General features: G+C 44.4%; 2 protein-coding genes across 5 annotated transcripts; both read left to right on the top strand.

Moving 5' to 3' along the window:
* Nucleotides 1–700: 700 nt before the first annotated feature.
* Nucleotides 701–15336, top strand: LOC136433803 (excitatory amino acid transporter 1-like). 4 transcript variants are annotated; one of them, XM_066426326.1, is made up of 13 exons: nt 701–829; nt 2761–2864; nt 7144–7317; nt 7958–8141; nt 8521–8632; nt 8930–8972; nt 9237–9382; nt 9895–10047; nt 10418–10527; nt 10799–10922; nt 11469–11663; nt 12208–12342; nt 14052–15336. In XM_066426326.1, the coding sequence occupies exons 3-13, from the start codon at nt 7153–7155 to the stop codon at nt 14230–14232; spliced, it is 1548 nt and encodes a 515-aa protein (XP_066282423.1). In that variant the 5' UTR covers nt 701–829; nt 2761–2864; nt 7144–7152; the 3' UTR covers nt 14233–15336. The 4 variants fall into 4 exon arrangements, with proteins under 4 accessions (XP_066282423.1, XP_066282425.1, XP_066282424.1 ...); XM_066426328.1 differs by having other exon boundaries at nt 727–812; XM_066426327.1 differs by having other exon boundaries at nt 739–824.
* Nucleotides 15337–16993: 1657 nt separating this feature from the next.
* LOC136433801 (uncharacterized) lies at nt 16994–20080 on the top strand. Its single transcript, XM_066426322.1, has one exon. The coding sequence runs from the start codon at nt 17129–17131 to the stop codon at nt 20033–20035; it is 2907 nt and encodes a 968-aa protein (XP_066282419.1). The 5' UTR covers nt 16994–17128; the 3' UTR covers nt 20036–20080.

The following is a 20080-nucleotide window of genomic DNA, read 5'->3' as shown; positions in this document are numbered from 1 at the left end:
CTTCCGCTCTACTTCCAGAGCACCATCAAATGACACCTCCCTCGGCTCAACCGAGCCACGGTGCTGTCATTGCAGCCAATAACGTTGTCTGTAGTGTGTCCTCGTTTGACCCGAACTGTTGAAGTCCCCACTGCAGGCTTCCCGAGAGACAAACAGTGACTTAGCAGGAATGAAGAAAACTCACCATTGGGTCTGGAGGTCTAAATTAGACACAGTCGTAGTGATCTACACCCGCCCAGTGGGGCTTCCTCTGAGCTCCCGTGTTAACTAGCAAGGATTTAAATAGAGAAATATTTAACCTCCTTGCTTGTAGTAAATTCCATAAACCTATGCTTAAACCTAAAGCGTAACGAGTGCGTCAGCATTGTACATGTACGTAATCATTTAGGACTTTTCCTGTAAAATGAGCGAGGGCGGTGTTAAATGTTACACCTAAACGTATTGTGACGTCGACATCTCAACGAATCGAACAAACGTAAAGGGTCCTAAAAGGCACATATTTTAGTGTGTAGACATTGACGACAACTACAGTCTAAAAAATCAGAAATAAAATTTGTTTCAAATTTGAAAATAGGTAAAAAGTTTCGAAGTAAAAGAAAGGAACGGGAATTGAATAACATGCTGCTTTATAATACACGCCTCAGATCATGCGACAATGAGAACACAAACATGATACATGTAAACATAGTACACTGATGAAGTTACCCGGATGTACAGGTTCAAGTTTCAGGAAATCATCCAACAAGGTAAAGTCACGTCACGGACTGGCGTGGCACTGTCGCACGGATTCACTGCAGGAGGATCCACAGTTGGTGAGTTGGCAAGTACGGTAGGTGCAGTTTTCCTTCCTATAAGGCATTGAAGGGCCGTGTTTCAGTTTTATAAAGCACATATAGTGTAGGGATACTATCCAAAGTACGATCGTTCGCGTCGTGAAAGACTCTAGTGTTTAGTTCTTGATCTGTTCAAGTTAAGTGTAGGCATGTTTACAAACCATGCAGAGAATCATGACGGAGGGCCAGGTAACGCCCATTAGCTACATGTAGTATAGTGCCACGAGGAAAGACAGTTTGGGCAGTCTGATGATTTTCTAACCCGAGGTTCCATAACCCTAGCATGGGTGGGACGTGCAGAACCGGCCATGTGTTTCGCCACAAGTGAGAAATCTTGCACGTGGCTTGTGGAATATTGTATTTGGTTCAGTTTGATGATGTCAACAAGTCCAAAGTCTAGATCGATGAGCAGCTTGGAGGAATTGCGTCTTCCATTTTTATAAGTATGTGTGTGTGTGTGTGTGTGTGTGTGTGTGTGTGTGTGTGTGTTTGTGTGTGTGTGTGTGTGTGTGTGTGTGTGTGTGTGTGTGTGTTTACAAGATACATGTAATTGGTCGCTCATGGGCAGTCCTTTCACTTAACCACAAGTTGTCATTGATCGATATGCTCTCTTTGTTGGAGTGTTTACACGTATATCAAATTAGCCAGTGAATTGCGTTCAAACTACGCTGGTCGTATCGCATGTGATTGGTGCGGCGTCGATTTGGTCGATTGAGAAGCTCCATCTTTCACGTCTGACGATACATGTGCGCTCACCCCAAGTAAAACAAAGTTTGCTTCTTCAAGAAACGTGATGTCGGAACTGTTGTCATGGACACGTTGTTTGATATAAACCTACAAGCAAGCCCTCAGTCGGTTCACTATCGGTCAGGCTTTTTGTTTTTTGCTCACCCAGCCGTTTCCTTGTTTGAGTTGGCACCGCCTTACAGTATAGCCATGTATGACGGTATGCACTGCGGTAGCATTCGTCGGTCTCAGAGGGTTTGAAAGCCCGTAAAGCCGCCGGTAAACATGAGATGATCTGTGTGAAGCTTTCCAAGTAATACAATAACGAATTCTGTACAGTTGAAATCCGGATTCTTCGTTTAAAATACTTGTGTATGATGTGTGCATGTGGTATAGAACACTTAACTATGATTACTATGGGAATGATAAACCGCGAATGATAAAGCCATTCGCTTATGCCTTGTCGAGAGGAAATGACAGTGGACTTCATAGCAGATTTGTCACTACCATCTCGGAAGACAGAGCTATTCCTGACTGTCATCGTGACGTCAGGAGAATGTTTCCTGTCATGTAACCGGAGAGGACGATAATGGCAATCTATCTTTGTCAAGAAGTTGGTGGTTGGTTTTTATACGCCATTCTACAGCAGATAGATCTATCGGAGCCGCGGTGAATTCACCCTCCAAACCGCAAAGACAGGTACAAACCCCTTTTCACTAGAAGAGATTGCGCTGAGCGACCGCTGAACGACCAAGCATGTGTGATTTTTCCGGTGTCTCAACGAACTTCATAGACAAAGAACGAATCTTTTTACTTTTGTTTATTTGGCATTATTTGTTTGTTTTATTGCATTTTAAATCATACTTATACACCGTGCATCATATTCCTATTATGAAATCAAGGGTCGCACAAATCCAATTTTGGTCGATGAACGGTCGCTCAGCGATCGCCGTCGAGAAGAAAGGTGTCCTTCACAAGACGACGCCTCAGGGCTCAATGCTCACCTGTAAGTCAGTGGAGTGTGAAACATGAGACCGGCATTCATATGCAAATGTTACCCCCCAGTCCCACGTCAAGGCACGAGACATAACATTCGACTTCGCTGAAGGCTCACCTTGTACCACTAACCTAGTCTCCAGGAGCAGTGATTTCTCGCTAAAGCGTCTCTTTCCTGACATCTGTGCCTCAAAACATCCCACAGGTGTCCCTGGCACAGCCTTGTTGCCGACGACAAACCAAGAGAAAGCTGAGTACCCTGCGGATCGCCAGCACTCTTGTGAAAAGCAGGGCCTTGACAACACTTGGGTGAGTTTGTTTTGAGAAGTCTTGTGAATACATTGTAGCTCGGTATTGGAGCATTCTAAAACCCTTTAGTGCGTCTCCATGCTAGCTTGAGGGCGCATGTTAAACATTCTTGGATCGTGTGTAGGATACACTGAACTATTATAAGTGACAATGTTAATTGTGCTACGCCACAACTGACCTTATGTTAACCCAAGTCAGGGCATGAAGTATAGCCGAAGGCATGTTTCTTACCTGCTGTCCAAAGAACATAAAATCGCTATCCCATGCACGGTACTGATCCCCAGTCTTCACAACACTGGCCTTTGTATATGCTTTAGATAGTTACAGGGACTTAAGAACTCACGTAGAAAACAGTGCGAATTGAAGCGAGTGTCAGACTAACTACGTACATTGCATCCATAAGGTTGTATGTGTATAATGTGGTCCATCATCATTGTGTGGTCCACAATAATTTAAAGTTTAATTTGATTCCTAAAAATGATTTGTAGCGGCGAGCCTCAGATTACGCCTGCAGCCAAGCTTTAGGGTCCTACAGACTACATGTAGCGAAAATGTAATGTCATAATCCAACGTTATAGTTACAACAGGTGGAACTCAGGTCTACATGGCTGTCTGAGAGAGAAAGAGAAGGTGTAAGTTACGTGTAACTTATATCCCGTGGTGTGGCAGGTGTTCACAATGAAAGTCATGGTTGTGTGAAACAGAATCAGGAAGTCGTCCGTGCCAATAAGCTACATTACAGACAGCAGCATTCATTACACCCTACCATAGTACACATGTACACGTATGCAACTAGATTAACTCAAAATAACTACACACATAGTACACAAGTAGGATCTCAAAGTACACCTGCAGCAATGGTTTATAGCCCTACAGACTACATGTAGCGAGAATGTAATGTTATTTACTTGGTACAACTGGTTGGACTAGGTTTACATGGGTGTCTGGGAGACAGAATCACGGTTTATGTTTACCTCCTTTGGAATTGTTGGGTTTCGGGGACAGGCTTTTTAGCGAATGCCCACAAACGCCCACTCTGGCGAAGTCCGCGCTGCACGAATCTATCTTTTTTTGCTCGGAATATGTTCAGGTTGTACTCCCATGAATTAATCCTGAGTTTCAAGTCAATCCATCGATCCGAAGTTAAATAAAGCGAACTTGAAGATTCTTACCTGGCTTTTTGGCGAATGCCCAGCAAAAAATGGCTTTTTAGCGAATGCCCACTATATCAGCCAAAATATCGGCCATCGTGACACGGGCGCTAAATGGTGTTAGATTTAGCGCCCGTGTCACGATGGCCGATATTTTGGCATATATATTGGGCATTCGCTAAAAAGCCTTTTTTGCTGGTCATTCGCTAAAAAGCCAGGTAAGAATCTTCAAGTTCGCTTTATTTAACTTCAGATCGATGGATTGACTTGAAACTCAGGATCAATTAATGGGAGCACAACCTGAACATATTCCAAGCAAAAAAATTAGATTCGTGCAGCGCGGACTTCGCCAGAGTGGGCGTTTGTGGGCATTCGCTAAAAAGCCGATGCGTTGGGTTTCGCGGTTACGTTATGTTCACGGTTGTGTGAAGCAGAATCAGGAAGTCGTCCGTGGAAAGCTACATTACAGACAGTATCACTCATTACACCCTACCATAGTACACACGTATGCAACTACCGACGCATACTGAACACAAGTAGGGCCTATAAAAAGGCGCGAAATGTGGTCCATAAGCGGCACTTAAAGTTTAAGTGTTCTTGTCGGGCGAATCTCGCATTACAACCGCAGCCATGTTATATAGCCCTACAGACTACATGTAGCGAGAATGCTTTTTTGTTATGTAACATAGTACAACTAGTGGGACTCAGTGGTTTACATGGATGTCTGAGAGACAGAATCACGGTTTTAGTTTACCTTCCTTGCTGGGTTTCGTGGTTATGTTCACGGTTGTGTGAAACAGAATCAGACAGTCGTCCGTGGCAATAAGCTACATTAGAGACAGTATCATTGTGGTTCAATGACCGAGGTTGTAACGATCGTGTGACATCTGACGCTGTTTGAACAGTGTACCAGTAGCTAAGTAGTACAGACTGTACACGATGTTTGTATTGTACGGTCGAGAAACGTCCAGAAGTTTACTGTACATGTATATTCTGCACTGTTGGCCAACTCAAAACAATCTTGCATTGAAATGCAATTATTTGATCGTTAGATTCTCAGATGTGTGACATTCCTGCAATTTTCTATCTGTCTTCTTTCCCGTTGTTAGCTTTTCCCCTCCTGTTTGGCAACAGCTTTTGTTGGTCAAAATGTCGCTTGTTCCACATGAAAAGATTCGAGCCAACGTACTTTGATTGACGTGTAATCTTTACCCAAGTGCTTATGCCTACGTGCTGGTGTTGTTTTTGCGAGTTTCTTTCCCAGTCTAAGAGATCAAAATTTATTTACGTCAACAATGGCAACTGAGAAGATCGTTTAATCTTATAAGCAGCTTTTAACGGCTGTCTGCCTCCAAACAAAGAACTGAAGCTCTAACCTGTCCCGCCTTCTACCAGGTAAGATTTTATGCAGGCTTACACTACAGCTCTACCTGTTGTTTATGCAGGCCTACATGCAAAGCTCTACAGCTCAAACCATTGTTCTTACAAATATTTTTGCTTGTGCCAATGTATATTTCAATTCTATTTTCACACGGCATTTTCGTTACGTAAAATTCTTAACTTCAAACGTAACCTGCAGTTAATCTTCTAGCATATCCAAGGTTGGCAAGGCAGTATCCAGGAGCCGAAGCAATATCTATCTGCCACCGGTGGCAAATGGATATATTGTTTCGGCCTATGGACACTGCTTTGCCAACGGTAGGTATGCTTGGACTCGGAGGGTAACCTGTAGTTAGCAATGGTGGCAACACAACACTTAGATGATAATATGCTTCATTTTTTCTTTGGAAAAATACCTCCAGCGTGACAAATTGTACTCTTGGTGTCTCCTTCTCCGCTACTCCACTACGAATTCGTACTGTCCAGAACAAGTGTTTTGCTTGGAGAGTTAGTATATGTAGGGCGGTAACACTGCGGGCTTTGTACTACAGTCTGTCCACCATGACGCCTGAGGTAACTCGGATCAATGTTTAGCCTTGCCCACAAATTCCTTACCGCAACATTGACACACAACTACAGTTCACAGGGGACGTACAGCACTGTGGTGTCTCAGGCATGGGACAGACTTTGATAGGAACAAACACCCACATCCTTGGCCCCGGGAAAGGCAAAAATTAATTATGTTGGCCGTAGTATGAATGCAATAGTCAGTTATTCGTTGACAAATAAGTCCACACTGTCCACTCCTTGTTTTTATGCAGAAAAAACAGGTCGCTCACCAGAGTGCCTGTAATCGGTTAAACAGATCAACTGTCAGCGATGCAAATGTCAAAGGTCAGCGCGTATCATTGGACACTTATTCTGGCAAGGCTGAAGCTCAGGCATTGACACGCACCATGTACTTTACAGCAAGATGCGTCAAAGCGGCGATGGTAGTTTTTCTAAAATGGGTCAATGCAGTTCACAAGAAGGATCCAAATGAGCCGATGTTTAGATAAATGCATGTAATATGGACCTTGTGTGCTGTAAATATATATGTGCATGTTTATATGATCTGCACTGTTGTTGTGTATATAGTACAGCCACATGTTAGTGCCACAGTAGTACCATGTTTACAAACGGAAGTATCAGTGCACCGCGCAATGCTAACACTGCGGCCACGATGCACAGATGATGAGCCACCTGTTGCAGTACTGTATGTTTCCTCTTGACCAACCCACTCTCCAAGCAGACGAGATTTTGTCCTGTTTTCTTTCTTTCGCCAACTGGACAAAGTAGAAAGCCAGAACGCCTAAAACCACGCCAAAAACCAGCCTGAGCCCAAGGTTTGCTTGGAGAGTAACCCCAACCCACCCAAACCACACACGATCCTCCCAGGCCATGCTATTTGTTGTGTTCAAAAATCACAATGACATGCATCGAATGGAGTGGCCTGAATGGGCACAGTAATCCTAAGGTCCTGGGAACTGCAATCTTGGAGCCTAGTAATAATAACCAGTACTTGTCATAATTGTACACCGGCGCGTTGTTAGAACAGGGAGCAAAATAAGCAATGGACATTCCAACGTGTTGTGACAGATACACGTCGCTGCCCCCGTACAAAAGTTTGCGCAACTGTAAATACCGCTATAAGTAGGTTTATCCCGATGTTCCCAAACAACAGTGTTTTGTGTTCGCTTCTCTTGCAGTGAAGAAGCATGGACGGCCCTGTTGAGATCGAGGATGTGGACTACGGTCTCACCCGGGGACAGAAGTGTAAGAAGTGGTTCAAGGAGAACCTCCTCCTGCTACTGACCATCCTGGGAGTGTGCCTGGGGATCCTCATGGGCTTCCTCATGCGGATGGCCAACCTGTCTGATGAGGTAAGGGCCCTGTCACACTTGTGCGTATATTCAAGTGCACGTGAGTTGCGCATTAACCTTTTTTTTGGTTTAGTAAATTAAAGGTTTGCGGGGAAAAAGTTGTTTTCTACTTTGACCCACCGTTGTGCAGCCTGGTTATCGAACCTAAGAAATCACTTATTCGGCTGCAAACTTAACCTTAACCCAAAACACGTTAATACGCAACTCATGCGGACTTGTATATACGCACAAGTATGACAGGGGCTTAAGCACTTAACAACCACAACCACGTACACGTATGCAGGTACATACATTTATCTAGAATTTACGAATGCAATGTCATCGTGCTGTACCATTGTTGACATCTCATTAACCATACATGTCAATCTTTCAATTGAATGACTGAAATATCTTTATTGTATGCCTATGCTCTTATTGACTTGACAATTAATCTGTGTCGGTATATACATGTTTTGCGCACGAAGATTGAACTTACTACCGTCGTTTTCATGATAACAAAGGACCTAGTAGTTGTAGTTTGCTTAGAAAGCTCCGTAGTCTGATGAGATTGGAGGCACTGGTGGAAAATATTGAGTCAAATCTGTGTTGTTGGAAATAATCTGACTTTAAAGCTAATGTCCATCTTTTGCAATATCTCCAGAACATCGCGTACTTCTCCTTCCCGGGCGAGCTGTTCATCAGGATGCTGAAGAGCATGATCCTGCCGCTGATCCTCTGCAGCATCATCTCCGCCCTGGCCGCCCTTGACGCCAAGACCTCCGGCAGAGTAGGCGGCCGGGCCGTGGCGTACTACGCCGGCACCACTCTCATCGCTGTTATCATAGGTGTGTACGATATCTAAAAGTCCTAAAAAAAACACATTGCTTCTAGAAGCACAAAAGCCACTTGTCATTATTGGGACTTAACTCACGCCACTGCCTTCAAAGAAAATGTCACACCCACCCCCCGGCCAGTAATGTATGAAGAAAGATCAGACAGATCTATAGACCAGGCAGTCATTTTACCTTTTTATGGTATCGTGGCGTGTGTACGGTTGCAATTAGCCTTCTTGAACGAGTTTGCAAATAAACATCATCATTATGAAGGGACCTGAATGGCGATCTAAATCTTCGAACCAGGTCAGATTGTTCTTGTTTGCGATCTCTGGTAAACAGCTTATAAACATAACTATATTTTGTGTATTCTTTGTGTGTGCTATTTTAGGCATCATCCTGGTGGTGGCCATCCACCCCGGAAAGGGGGACCCGGACGCCATTGCCAGGGCGGGCAGTTCCCGAAGGGTCAGCGCTGCAGACTCCTTCTTGGACCTCATCAGGTAACATCAGGCTGCCTCCTGGGATGGTCTTTACTTATTGTATGGACCGTACTTTACTTTATGGACCTTACTTTACTTTAGATAAGTGGACTGCGGGTTCACTTTATGGACTGCAGCTTTACTTCATGGACCGTACGTACACGTTTTTTTTGTCGACAAAACCACCACCAGCATTGACATCAGACGAGGTTTTGAGTCATTCAGAATCGGGTAGACCTCTTCAACCTAATTGCATATTGCATTATTTAGGTATCAATCTTAAAATCGTTTCTAAACAGAGCTTGTTTTACAACTTAGGAACATGTTTCCTGACAACATCGCCCAGGCCTGCTTTCAGTCGGTAAGTCTTCATGGCAAATCTCGCACAGAACCGTTGAATTGTGTAGAGCATAACGGTAGCTTTGTGCTTCCATACGATGTTAGATTACTTGAGTTTTAAAAACCTCCCGGCTCTTAGACTGTGGTGTGACTGTGGTGTGATGCCTTCGGTCTGCATTGTCTTATGTTTTATTTTGCTGCCTTGCGATGTGTTTGGTATGATCTGTTCTGTGACTATAACGACTGGGTGGTTATTTAGGTTTAATTCCCCACATGTATTTTGCAGTATAACTCCCAGATCGTGGAGCAAACCGTGCCCAACCCGGCCTACACCCCTCCTAACATCACCTCCATGGCCTCCACCATGACCACCATGATGATGAACGGGACAGCCATCCCGGAGGAGATCACGGTGTATTCGACACAGGGAGGGTAAGATCTTACGCTCACATTGACTAAGAAAGATTTAGACCGGGAGTTAAGACATCAGCTAATGCCCTTGATTTGATTTATTTGACTGTAAAAAAGTACAGCCAGGGCTACCCAATTAGCCAACTTAAGCTAATGCCCTTAACAACTCATTAAAGTCTAATTGAAACATTTAGCATTTGTTCAGTCGCAAAAGCCAACTCAAACTTTTTTTACTCCATGGTCATCACGTAACAAAACCGGAAGGCCACTTCAAGGCTACGGGTTACATGAGTAGGACTAATTAGGCAACATCTCTCCCCCTAACGTCATGATTGAGGCAATTCCATCCCTTCATATAATGACTAAGACAAGTTGACTCAATGAGACTCGGGATCCAATAGGTGAAGGCTGCTCAGGAACATTCCCGAGATCCCTACAACGGTAGATCACAATCTAACACGACGAATATTAACGAAGGCTTGCAAAACCTAGATTAGCACAATCGACGTCACTGCTTCATCGATCGATTTCAGCTACTCCAACCGTCTGAACGTTCTGGGCATCATCACCTTCGCAATCTTCTTCGGTGTGGTGTTGGGCCGTATGGGCGAGAAGGGCAAGCCTCTTGTCCAGGTCTTCACCATCTTCAACGACTGCATCATGACGCTGGTCTACCTTATCATGTGGTAAGTTACATACGCGTAAACATTGCTGCTGGAAACTTGTGTACCATGTAACTTGTTATGGCAAAACCCACTTAACTTGTGATAGTGGTTCAAAATGTAATGTACGCATAGCAATAGGTTCTGACAACATAGATTATATTTTTTGTCCCTTTGAGTTTCTACGTCAAGTCTCTTTGGAATATTTTAAACTTGCAGCTTTAAAGGACTTCTGATGAACAATAGATTTTGCCTCCAAGACGGTGCATTTAAGTTACCTATTTACAACAATAAGACTCATTTAAGATACCAGTGTATAGCCTGGTCCAGTGAACCTTTTTACAGTTGAAACAAATCTAATAATACTACTGTAAATTATTGATTATGTCCGCAGGTACTCCCCGGTCGGCATCATGTTCCTCATTGCAGGCAAAATCATGCAGATGATCGATCCGGCCAAACTGGTGGGGCAGCTCGGCATGTACATGGTCACTGTCATTGCCGGTAAGTTTACCTGTTACCTATTACCTATTATTGTATTGTAATGTATTGTATTGGTATCGATAATCCTTTTGTCGTGACTGAATGACAAACGATTTGTAAAGAACTAAAGATAAATAGGAAAGCCGTGGTAGTGTTTGTCATTTGTAAGAGTTGAAAAAAATTATGAGAAAATAGTGCGATAGCGCTTTTCGTTGATTCTGAATACAAGCTGCAAGCCGTAATGTTATTCTTGGTTCCGTCACAACAAACCGTGTCTCCGTGTTGTGCACAGGACTGGCCATCCACGGCTTCATCGTCCTCCCCGGGCTCTACCTGATCTTCACCCGGAAGAACCCGTTTAAGTACATCGCTGGGATCGGCCAGGCTCTGGTCACGGCGTTTGGTACCGCCTCCAGGTGAGAATACCACATATTTTGTATCTTATGCATGGCAATAGACTTTTCCGTTACTACAACATATATGTATATATCAATTGGCAAATCATAATGAAAGTACTCTTAAAGCTAGCTAGAGTTGCCGCTGGTGTGCAGCACACATCAATTTGACAGATTGTGTGGCGAGAATACAAAGCACAACATTAGATTGTCATGAGAACTTGTCTAACGTTATATCTTAAAGTTTCGGCATTGTTCATGCAGGTAATACACGTCATTTTGACCCACTGTATGTAACAAATAGTCCGAAACTTGCACTTGAAGCTTAGACTGTCACAGACCATTGTCTATATAGCTATATAGTATTCTTATTTGCAATATCGTTGTAGTTCCGCTACCCTGCCGGTGACGATCCGACAGCAACATCAACAACTGAATACGACACAACAAAGATAATTGAAATGTGATGATATTCATTCTTGTCAGGTGCAATAACTAGTAGCTGTACTATGTTCCATACACTTGGAGAGTGTATTATTGACCGTCTTGCTACCAATCTAATCCTAGTTCCGCTACTCTGCCGGTGACGATCCGGTGCCTGGAGGACAAGAACGGCGTGGATCCCCGCGTGGCCCGCCTGGTGCTGCCGGTGGGAGCGACCATCAACATGGACGGCACCGCGCTGTACGAGGCCGTCGCCTCCATCTTCATCGCCCAGGTCAACGGCATCACGCTCAACTTCGGACAGATCGTCGCCATCAGGTGAGCGAGAGTGTCGCCTTTGAACTTTGCCCATGAAGCCTCCACTAGACCTCTATATGGGCTGTAAAAAGTGTAAAACTTCACCTTGGCCAAACTAAGGGGACCTTTTGCGGGAGAGATCTGGTAAAGTCTTCCGCTGGCACACAAAGTACAAATAGAGGTACTAGGTGCTTGATTGCCAACAGAAGAGTAAAACTGGCTGAAATGTAGAGGCACTTTGTTTATTAGTTTATTCATTTATGAAGCTTATAGATGGTTGATGAGGTACAATTGAACTAAAATCTTGCTATTCTTCTCGATGGTACAGAAATAGCCTGATCTGATCACATTTTCAAGAAATACATGAAATTTTGTGGGGTAAAGACATTTGCCTGGTACCCATTCTATTCCATCTCTGATTCGCTCCTGATCACTGAATATTCGGAGGAGTGGACATTATCTAGAATAGAATGGATATTCGGCTACATCCATGTGTTAAATCACACACTTGTAAGATTAGACATGACATTGTGGTCACTAAACCATCACCGTGTACAATTGACAGCGTCACCGCGACCGCTGCCAGCATCGGGGCTGCCGGGATACCGTCAGCTGGGCTCATCACCATGGTGATCGTTCTGACGGCTGTGGGGCTGCCGATCGAAGACGTCACTCTTCTCTTCGCCGTCGACTGGTTCCTGTGAGTATGTCTTTGTACTGTTGCCTCATATGACATCCATTGGGATACATATGGACATGTGAACATTAATAACATAGACATAGCAGACGAAGAAGCATGTAACGTTAGCAGAATATGACAGAGCATTTTGATTGACAAAGTCATCGGGGAAACAACGACACGAAAGCTATAGGAATCGACTCAAAATGGAAGTTTCCCTAGCTCCGTTTCCTCATCAGTCATTTAAAGATGTAACAGAGCCTGTAGTTTCCAGATAACTGTACACTGGAGAAGATTTGAACTAGAGAACAACATGTTAATGCAGAAAATACAACGGTTTTTTTTTTTTCTGTGTAGAGTCAACGATCTGTCTGGGCATCTAATACAGAAGATACATTACAGCTTGTTTGGAGTTATTCACTGAAAGTAAAGTCTAACCAGATATCTTTGAAGATGCTTTGACACGTGCACAGTCCAAACAAGAGTTCTACGACCTCATACCTTCGTCAAATGATTTTGACCTTTATGACTGACGTATTAGGAGTGTTTTTCATCAATCATCAATCATACCAGTTGACCCTCTTCACCCAAATAACATAAGTTGTCCAAACCTCCTTGTTATGACTATGAGCTTAACAAAGAAGGTTATGCTAACATTTATCATCAATTATGCAAATAAGCTCCCTCCTTATTAGCATAATTTGATTCCATGGTGTTCACATTCACACAACTTCCTAATGCCACAAGTATGAAATTGCCGTCATTTACTAGTATGGAATTATAGTAGTTTCTCATTGATTATGCTAATTAGGCCAACATTTGCATATTTCCTATCTATCAACATTCCTCTCTTCCTTAGTTACAAATGTCACATATTTGAATAGTCATATCATGGAACACAGCAGATTTTTAAAATTGCCTCATTAATCATGTGAGTTAGAATTTGATTTGCATAATTATTATCCAATCATACAAAGCATCACGTAAGCTATCTACATACCAAAAATCATGACCATCCATCAAGACCATCTCGAGTTATAGTTTTTCACATTAATTATGTCAATGAGGTTCTCATTTGCAAAGCTGATGTCTATTAACATTTCTCTCTTCCTTAGTTACATATGTCACATGTTTGAGAGTCCTATCATGGAAATTGATGGATGTATAAACTTTCCTCATTAATCATGCAAATTAGATACTGATTTGCATAATAAGTATCTAATCATGTACATCAGCACTCAAGCTATGTACTTACAAAAATTTATGACCATCCACCAAGCCCTTCTTGAGTAATTCCCTTTCAAAGTCTGAAGCAAAACCTGCCCCTGCTATAGCCAGCCCATACGTCTGCTTGGAGACTACCTTACCAATGCCAACAGCTGGCTGACAGCCAATTTGTGTAACTGACGTTTCCTGCCTCCAATATGACCCCTCAGGACCCTTGCCCCTATGCATGACGCCTTGGAATAACACAGCCAGCACGTACACATACTTCAGCATACAATGTAACACATTTTTACACTTTTCTCGTCAATTATGCAAAACACTTCGCCCAAAATCTAATCATCTTGAGATTTCCCACATACACACCGACACACCAACTACGACAACAAACCATCCAGGCGTTCTCGACTTATTCTGTTCACTAACAGACACACAGACAAGCACCATCGAATAACCTTGTCGACGAAACCATTTCGTCGACGAAGGTAATGATGCCTTTTTTCCAGGGACCGGTTCCGAACCGCCACCAACGTGTTGGGAGATTCCATCGGCGCGGGGATCATCGACCATCACGTGCGGGGCACACTGCCGCCCGTGCCCACCGACTATGAGGAGGTCGCCATAGACGGTCCCCCCGCCTACAACGGGCACAGCAAAGCTGAAAAGATGAACGTCACCAAGCTGTAGAGGGAGTACCAGAGTAATGGTTCAATCCTGTTTCTAATCCGGGGGCCGGCCGGGCAGCTTGTGGGAAGGAAAAATCTGATATAAAAGACAACAAAAGACACAAAACGTAAAAAAATACTCCTAAGCATATGTTGTGTATTTTCTTGATATGTATTGTTTATTTTTCGTTTTCGCAAACAGCCCGGTCAGGCCCCGGATTGGAAATGGGACCGAATTAAGCATTACGTAGACGTGGTTGTCGAGGAGGAGGGGGAATTGTTACTATCATAGAAATGGGATTTTGGAGCCAGGATTAAGATCTGATAGCGACTTTGTGTTGTTTGTAATTGGATCCGGAGCTGTTCTAACTATATCCAGAAGGAGTACGGGGGTTTATAAAGTGTCAGGTGGTTCTATAGACCACTCCTCTTGGTCTATAGCTAGACTAGAAATACAGTCTTACAAGCTGTAACTACCGTATAACTGTACTATAAATAATGATATTGTATACATTGTGCCTGTTGATGATTTTGACGACTTGATTGTCTTTAATTGTTTCTATAGATCGTAATTGTTTGAGGCCGGAGCAGCTGGGTTATACCCAGAGTATTGAATTTGCCATTCCATTCTAGATATATTCTATAGATTCTGATCCACGCAGCCATGTTTCTGCATAGATTTTAGAGTTACTCTTATTGTGTTAAACTTTGCCTGTGTTAGATGATTAACTGAGTAACATGCATGTTGTGTTTTCTGGTTTTAGAAGCCAGGTTTAGTGTTTGCTCGATTGTCAAATCATATAATGTTACCGTTTTTATTATGCGATTTTAACATTCACATACTGTTTGGGCTTGTCATGCCAGACTTATAACTGCTCTTGAAGTATTCGAATAATGCCTAGTGTATCATACACTTTGGAGAAACATGTTACTTGTGGCGGCAAAAGCAGATAGACAGTAGCGTTTCAAGGCAGCACAGGTATGTGTGCCAAATGCCAATGGCCATGTATTCCATTTTGAGGTAATAAGAGGTATATGAGCTGTCGTATTGCAGTTATGAATTTGTAAAGCAATATTCTAGATAAAAATTTTCATTGTGCCACATCTTAATACAAAGTATATATTACTCTGCTTGATGTCGTTTGAATTTTTTTGTGGTTCAGGTCGTTTTAGAACGGCATGGGATGAAAAAGGATGTGTAAAAAGATGAACAGCCTTACCAGCCTTGCTATAAGCAACATCTTGACTTCCGGGTAGTCTTCCGCGTTGAATGCACATGTAATCCGCCTTTTTGCACCAGATAGACCTTTGTTGCGTTCTGGGAAGATGTTTTGATTTTTTAGATAATTGGCTTGATATCGACAATATCAGTCATTTTTTTTACTAAAATATTTGTGACGGGTTTAATTCCACGTGAAATGCCCAATTTTGCGCATCATTTCTGACGGGAAAATACTTTTCCCCCTAAAAGTTACAAGAATTGGACATATTGAAGAAATGTAAACTCGGTTGTTCTTATAACTAGAGGGACGCCCTTCATTCCCATACAGAGTTGTTTTGACTCAGAAGAATTTCTTATAAGAGACGGTCGCTAGAGTTGAGGGTGTGCAACATCCAACTGAGATCCACAATAAACAGGGGCTTGCTCCCTCAAAAGAAAGCTAGAATATCGTAGAATCCACTTCTTATTTCGTCTTACCTAAATTCACCACAAACTTCTGGAGAGAGCAAAAGTACAACAGCGTGCTATCAAAGTTAGGGCACACGGTCTAGCGTAGCACAAAATTGGAAGCTGCATTCACGAAAACATGTAACGAAGCCCTACCATAAAATACGGAGCCATAACATAACATCCATTCCAGCCCCGAAATGGAGCTTGTGTCCCCTATGGATGCTAGAATGGGGTTGAACGGACTTTCACAGGAACTCCCATGCATAATGGACCATTGAGAAAATACCTCTATCAAAAAAGGGAGCTTTTTTAATCACCCCTGTCCAAAATTAATTCTAAAACGTCCCATCCGGCCCCCCATTCAATAATTACGCGCCACCTGCAAGACAACTGGCCTGTCAAGCTTAAGGAGGTTATATACTTGCTCAAACAGCTGCAGTTTGGAACATTCAATGACTTTCAAAGGCGCTTCCTCATTGGCTGTACCCGCTTGTACTAAACATCGCCCGCGTACTGGCTGCCGGCGTATGTGGAATCGTAAACGCCGCGGCGTGCGCGGGACACTTGAAATAACCAAAAATGTCATCAAAAACTCGCAAAATAAATAATTTTGAAGTAGTTTATGAAAAAACTGGTAATGGGGTCATTTGGGTCAATATCCAATTGATTAATACACAACTGCACCAAATGCCAGGCCCCTTGGTTTAGATACCACGGCACTGGAGGTCTAAATGTGCGTTTTTGGTCTGAAAATGGCCGAAAGAACTTAATAAAATCGTCTTAAAGGCATTTATCTAAAAAAAAACGTCTGGGAGTATACACTCACTCTACATGCATACAAAAGTTCAGCTTATCGGCCAAGGGATGACCGAGATTAATCGATTGGAAGATTTGACAGGAGGAGGAGAAAGCATGACCGAAAACAGTATATGTTGACCATACTAATAGCAAGGGCAAAATACAATGATAGCGCCCTCACATAATAGCCACCGATGTTGACATACCCTTCTCGGGGCCCCAAAGTCACTGTCACCCGTAACACTTTGAAGCAGTGTTTTGAATTGCAAAGTGTAACACTATACCAAAGTTCCGCGTACCTGCTTTGTGGGGGGTGCACAGGTTTGAGGAAGTTTGTGCTCAGCAAAACTCAAAAAGCTGAGGATGAATCCTCATTATATTCTGCTGTAGGTGTCGGGTATTTTCCAGGGATCTCCTAGCAGAGGTTGGTGGTGAAGATTCTTATCATATGCCCCAATTTTCGCCTACCAAGATGGCACTTCGTGCTACGTTCTGTGCTGTACTGCTGGTCAAGCTGCTGTCTGGCGTCCAGGCTTATCAAGGCGTTTTCGTTTTGGGTGAAAATGTGAAAATACCCGAGGATGTTTCAGCTAATAGCACAGTGGTGCAACTGAGAGATTTTCAGAGTCTTAACGCCAGCGTTAGTTCTGCAGAAGTCGGCAATGGGACGTTTTGGTCTGTAAACATAACTACAGGGGACGGTTCGGGACGGTTTGGGGTTCGTGTTGAGGACATGGCGTTAATCGTTGCCGCTCCGCTGGACTACAAGTTGCGCTCACTGTACAACCTGACGGTGGAACTGACCAACACCGGGAACAAGATCGTTTTGTACGTGAACGTCGTCATCGTAGTCCTGGACGTGCCGGGATACCCGCCATTCTATAACAAACGGTGTGAAACGCCAGTCCTTCCGTACGGACAGAGGGACGGGGATTATACCCTAGTCAGCAGTGACGGATTTTATGCTTCACTTAACGGAGATGTAATTGGGTCGTTCGGCGACTATTTACAGCAGCCTATATCGAGGGGGAACACAGCTCACTTCGTCTTGAGAGGTGATTGTTCTTTAACATTCGTTATTATCTCAAGAGAATTATTTGCAACAGCAGAAAACGTTGTCTTCGCCACAGCACTTGAAATAAATCAAGGTAGATTCGAACTCAACTGTCACGACCGGGAGGGAAAGAATAAAGGCAAGATAACTATGTTGGACACTTCTCTCGCTGACGACTTGCCTCAGTGGGTACGAAGTGATCAGTTGCCAAAGGAGGACCACCATGCCGTTGTTACAGAGTTGAATGAGATATGGACCACATCACCATACTGGATACGATGTGGCGCTACCGTATCGTGGTTTGGGGGGTCAGTTCCGTTTGCCTACACATTTCAGTACAACTTTACAGGATGTCCCGAGGGCTTGTACGGTCTGTACTGTGACAAAGAATGCGTTTGCAAGAACGGTGCTCGCTGTCATGGCTTTAATGGTGCCTGTGAGTGTCGTTTAGGCTGGGGAGGGAGGGCATGTGATATTCCCTGGTTCGAGCCCGAGGTCGTCATCGTAGAGACACCTAGCGATTCAGTCGTGAGGTACATCGGTACCAATCTGAAATTGACCTGCCTGGCTCAACACACCCATGTAGCATATATGACGTGGACTCATCAATCAGAAATCGAAAATAGACATAACGACACAATTTTCATCGAAGAAAGGACGGCACAGAATAGTTCCATCAGCCTTCAGCCGATCCTAGAATCAGCTAACGGCAGGTATACTTGTATGGTACAGGCTGAAGATGGTCAACATTTTAATGCGACTTTCATACTTAATGCTACTGAGTGCCGACCCAACTATCATGGGAAAGCTTGCAGCCAAGTGTGCGACTGTCAGTACGGAGGGACGTGCGACATGTGGGAGGGTTGTCTGTGTCCTCCGGGCCGTCGTGGAGATAGATGTGAGCACCCATGCGGGCCTGGCACATTCGGTTTGAACTGCAGCAGGGACTGTAACTGCCAGAATAACGCCCCGTGTGATCCAGTCGATGGCAGCTGTATTTGTGCTAGAGACCAGTGGGGTGAATTATGCCAGAACTCTTACCTACTAGTCTGCCCACCCGGTCTTTATGGAGACGAGTGTGAACACACTTGCGCACCTGGAAGGTTCGGTTTGCAATGCAGCAGGGACTGTAATTGTCAGAACAACGCCCCGTGTGATCCAGTCAATGGCAGCTGTATTTGTGCTGAAGGACAGTTGGGCGAGTTTTGTCAGAACGTCCCCATTCCCGATAAGAATCAAGTCGTTGTTGCAGTGCTGGCGTCCGTTATCCCGACCATTGCTATAATCGGTTGTATCGTGACTGCTGGTATTCTGGTAAAACGGGGTCGCCGACGCGCAAGAACACCAGAACACCCAACGGAGGACTTAAATGAAATGACGTCCGTTTCGTCATGGGAAGTAGATAAAGAAGACATCCGTTTTGAACACATGATCGGTGAAGGAGAGTTCGGCCATGTCGTACGGGGAAGACTGCGCCTGCCCGAAGGCTACGAGGTTTTGGTGGCCGCTAAAAGTATCCGGCCTGACCGCATGACAGCGTCGGCTGTGCGCGACTTTCGCCGTGAAATGACCATCCTCACCAGGATCCACGAGGACAAGGGGGGACATCCGAATGTGGTAAAGCTTTATGGCGTCGTGACTAAGTCTGAGCCTCAGTACATCCTGGTAGAGTATGCGATCAACGAAGAACTGCGGCGGTACCTGTGGAGTTTGCGTGAACAGTGTAAGACTACGGGGAATACGAAGCTGTTGGAGCGCCTCGGTTTTTCTTGTGACGTGGCCAGTGGGTTATCGGAGCTGGCACGACTCAAGATCGTGCACCGGGACATCGCAGCTCGTAATGTCGTCATCAGCGACAGGAAGGTGGCCAAGATCGCGGATTTCGGACTCTCGCGTGACGTTTACGTGTCGTCGGCGTACGAACGCACAGGCCAGGGCGGGGAGGAGGAACTGTTGCCGCTGAAGTGGATGGCCGTGGAGTCATTACGCGACGGGGTGTACACGTGTGAGAGTGACGTGTGGTCGTACGGCGTGCTGCTGTGGGAGATCGCCAGTCTTGGGGAGGAGCCACGCTATGCTGGAGGTCCGATGCACCCCGACGCCTGCACAATGTTGGAGCTGCTGAAGAAAGGGGTCCGTCTGCAGCAGCCGGAGAACTGTCCGATGTCGGTGTACAAAATCATCAGGTCCTGCTGGACAGTCGACCCAACGAAGCGTCCGACACCAGACGAACTGTTCCGGAAGATAGACCAGATGAGGCCACAAAGTGCTGCACACCTGGCCCTTCACAACAGTCCATGACGGATTTTCAGACCAATATAGGCTGCCTTATCGCTTATGCTTCGG

This window comes from Branchiostoma lanceolatum, chromosome 4 (assembly GCF_035083965.1).
Source record: "Branchiostoma lanceolatum isolate klBraLanc5 chromosome 4, klBraLanc5.hap2, whole genome shotgun sequence".
Classification (NCBI taxonomy): domain Eukaryota; kingdom Metazoa; phylum Chordata; class Leptocardii; order Amphioxiformes; family Branchiostomatidae; genus Branchiostoma; species Branchiostoma lanceolatum.
Note: the sequence above shows the minus strand (reverse complement) of the source record. Positions and strands in the feature narration are given on the sequence as shown.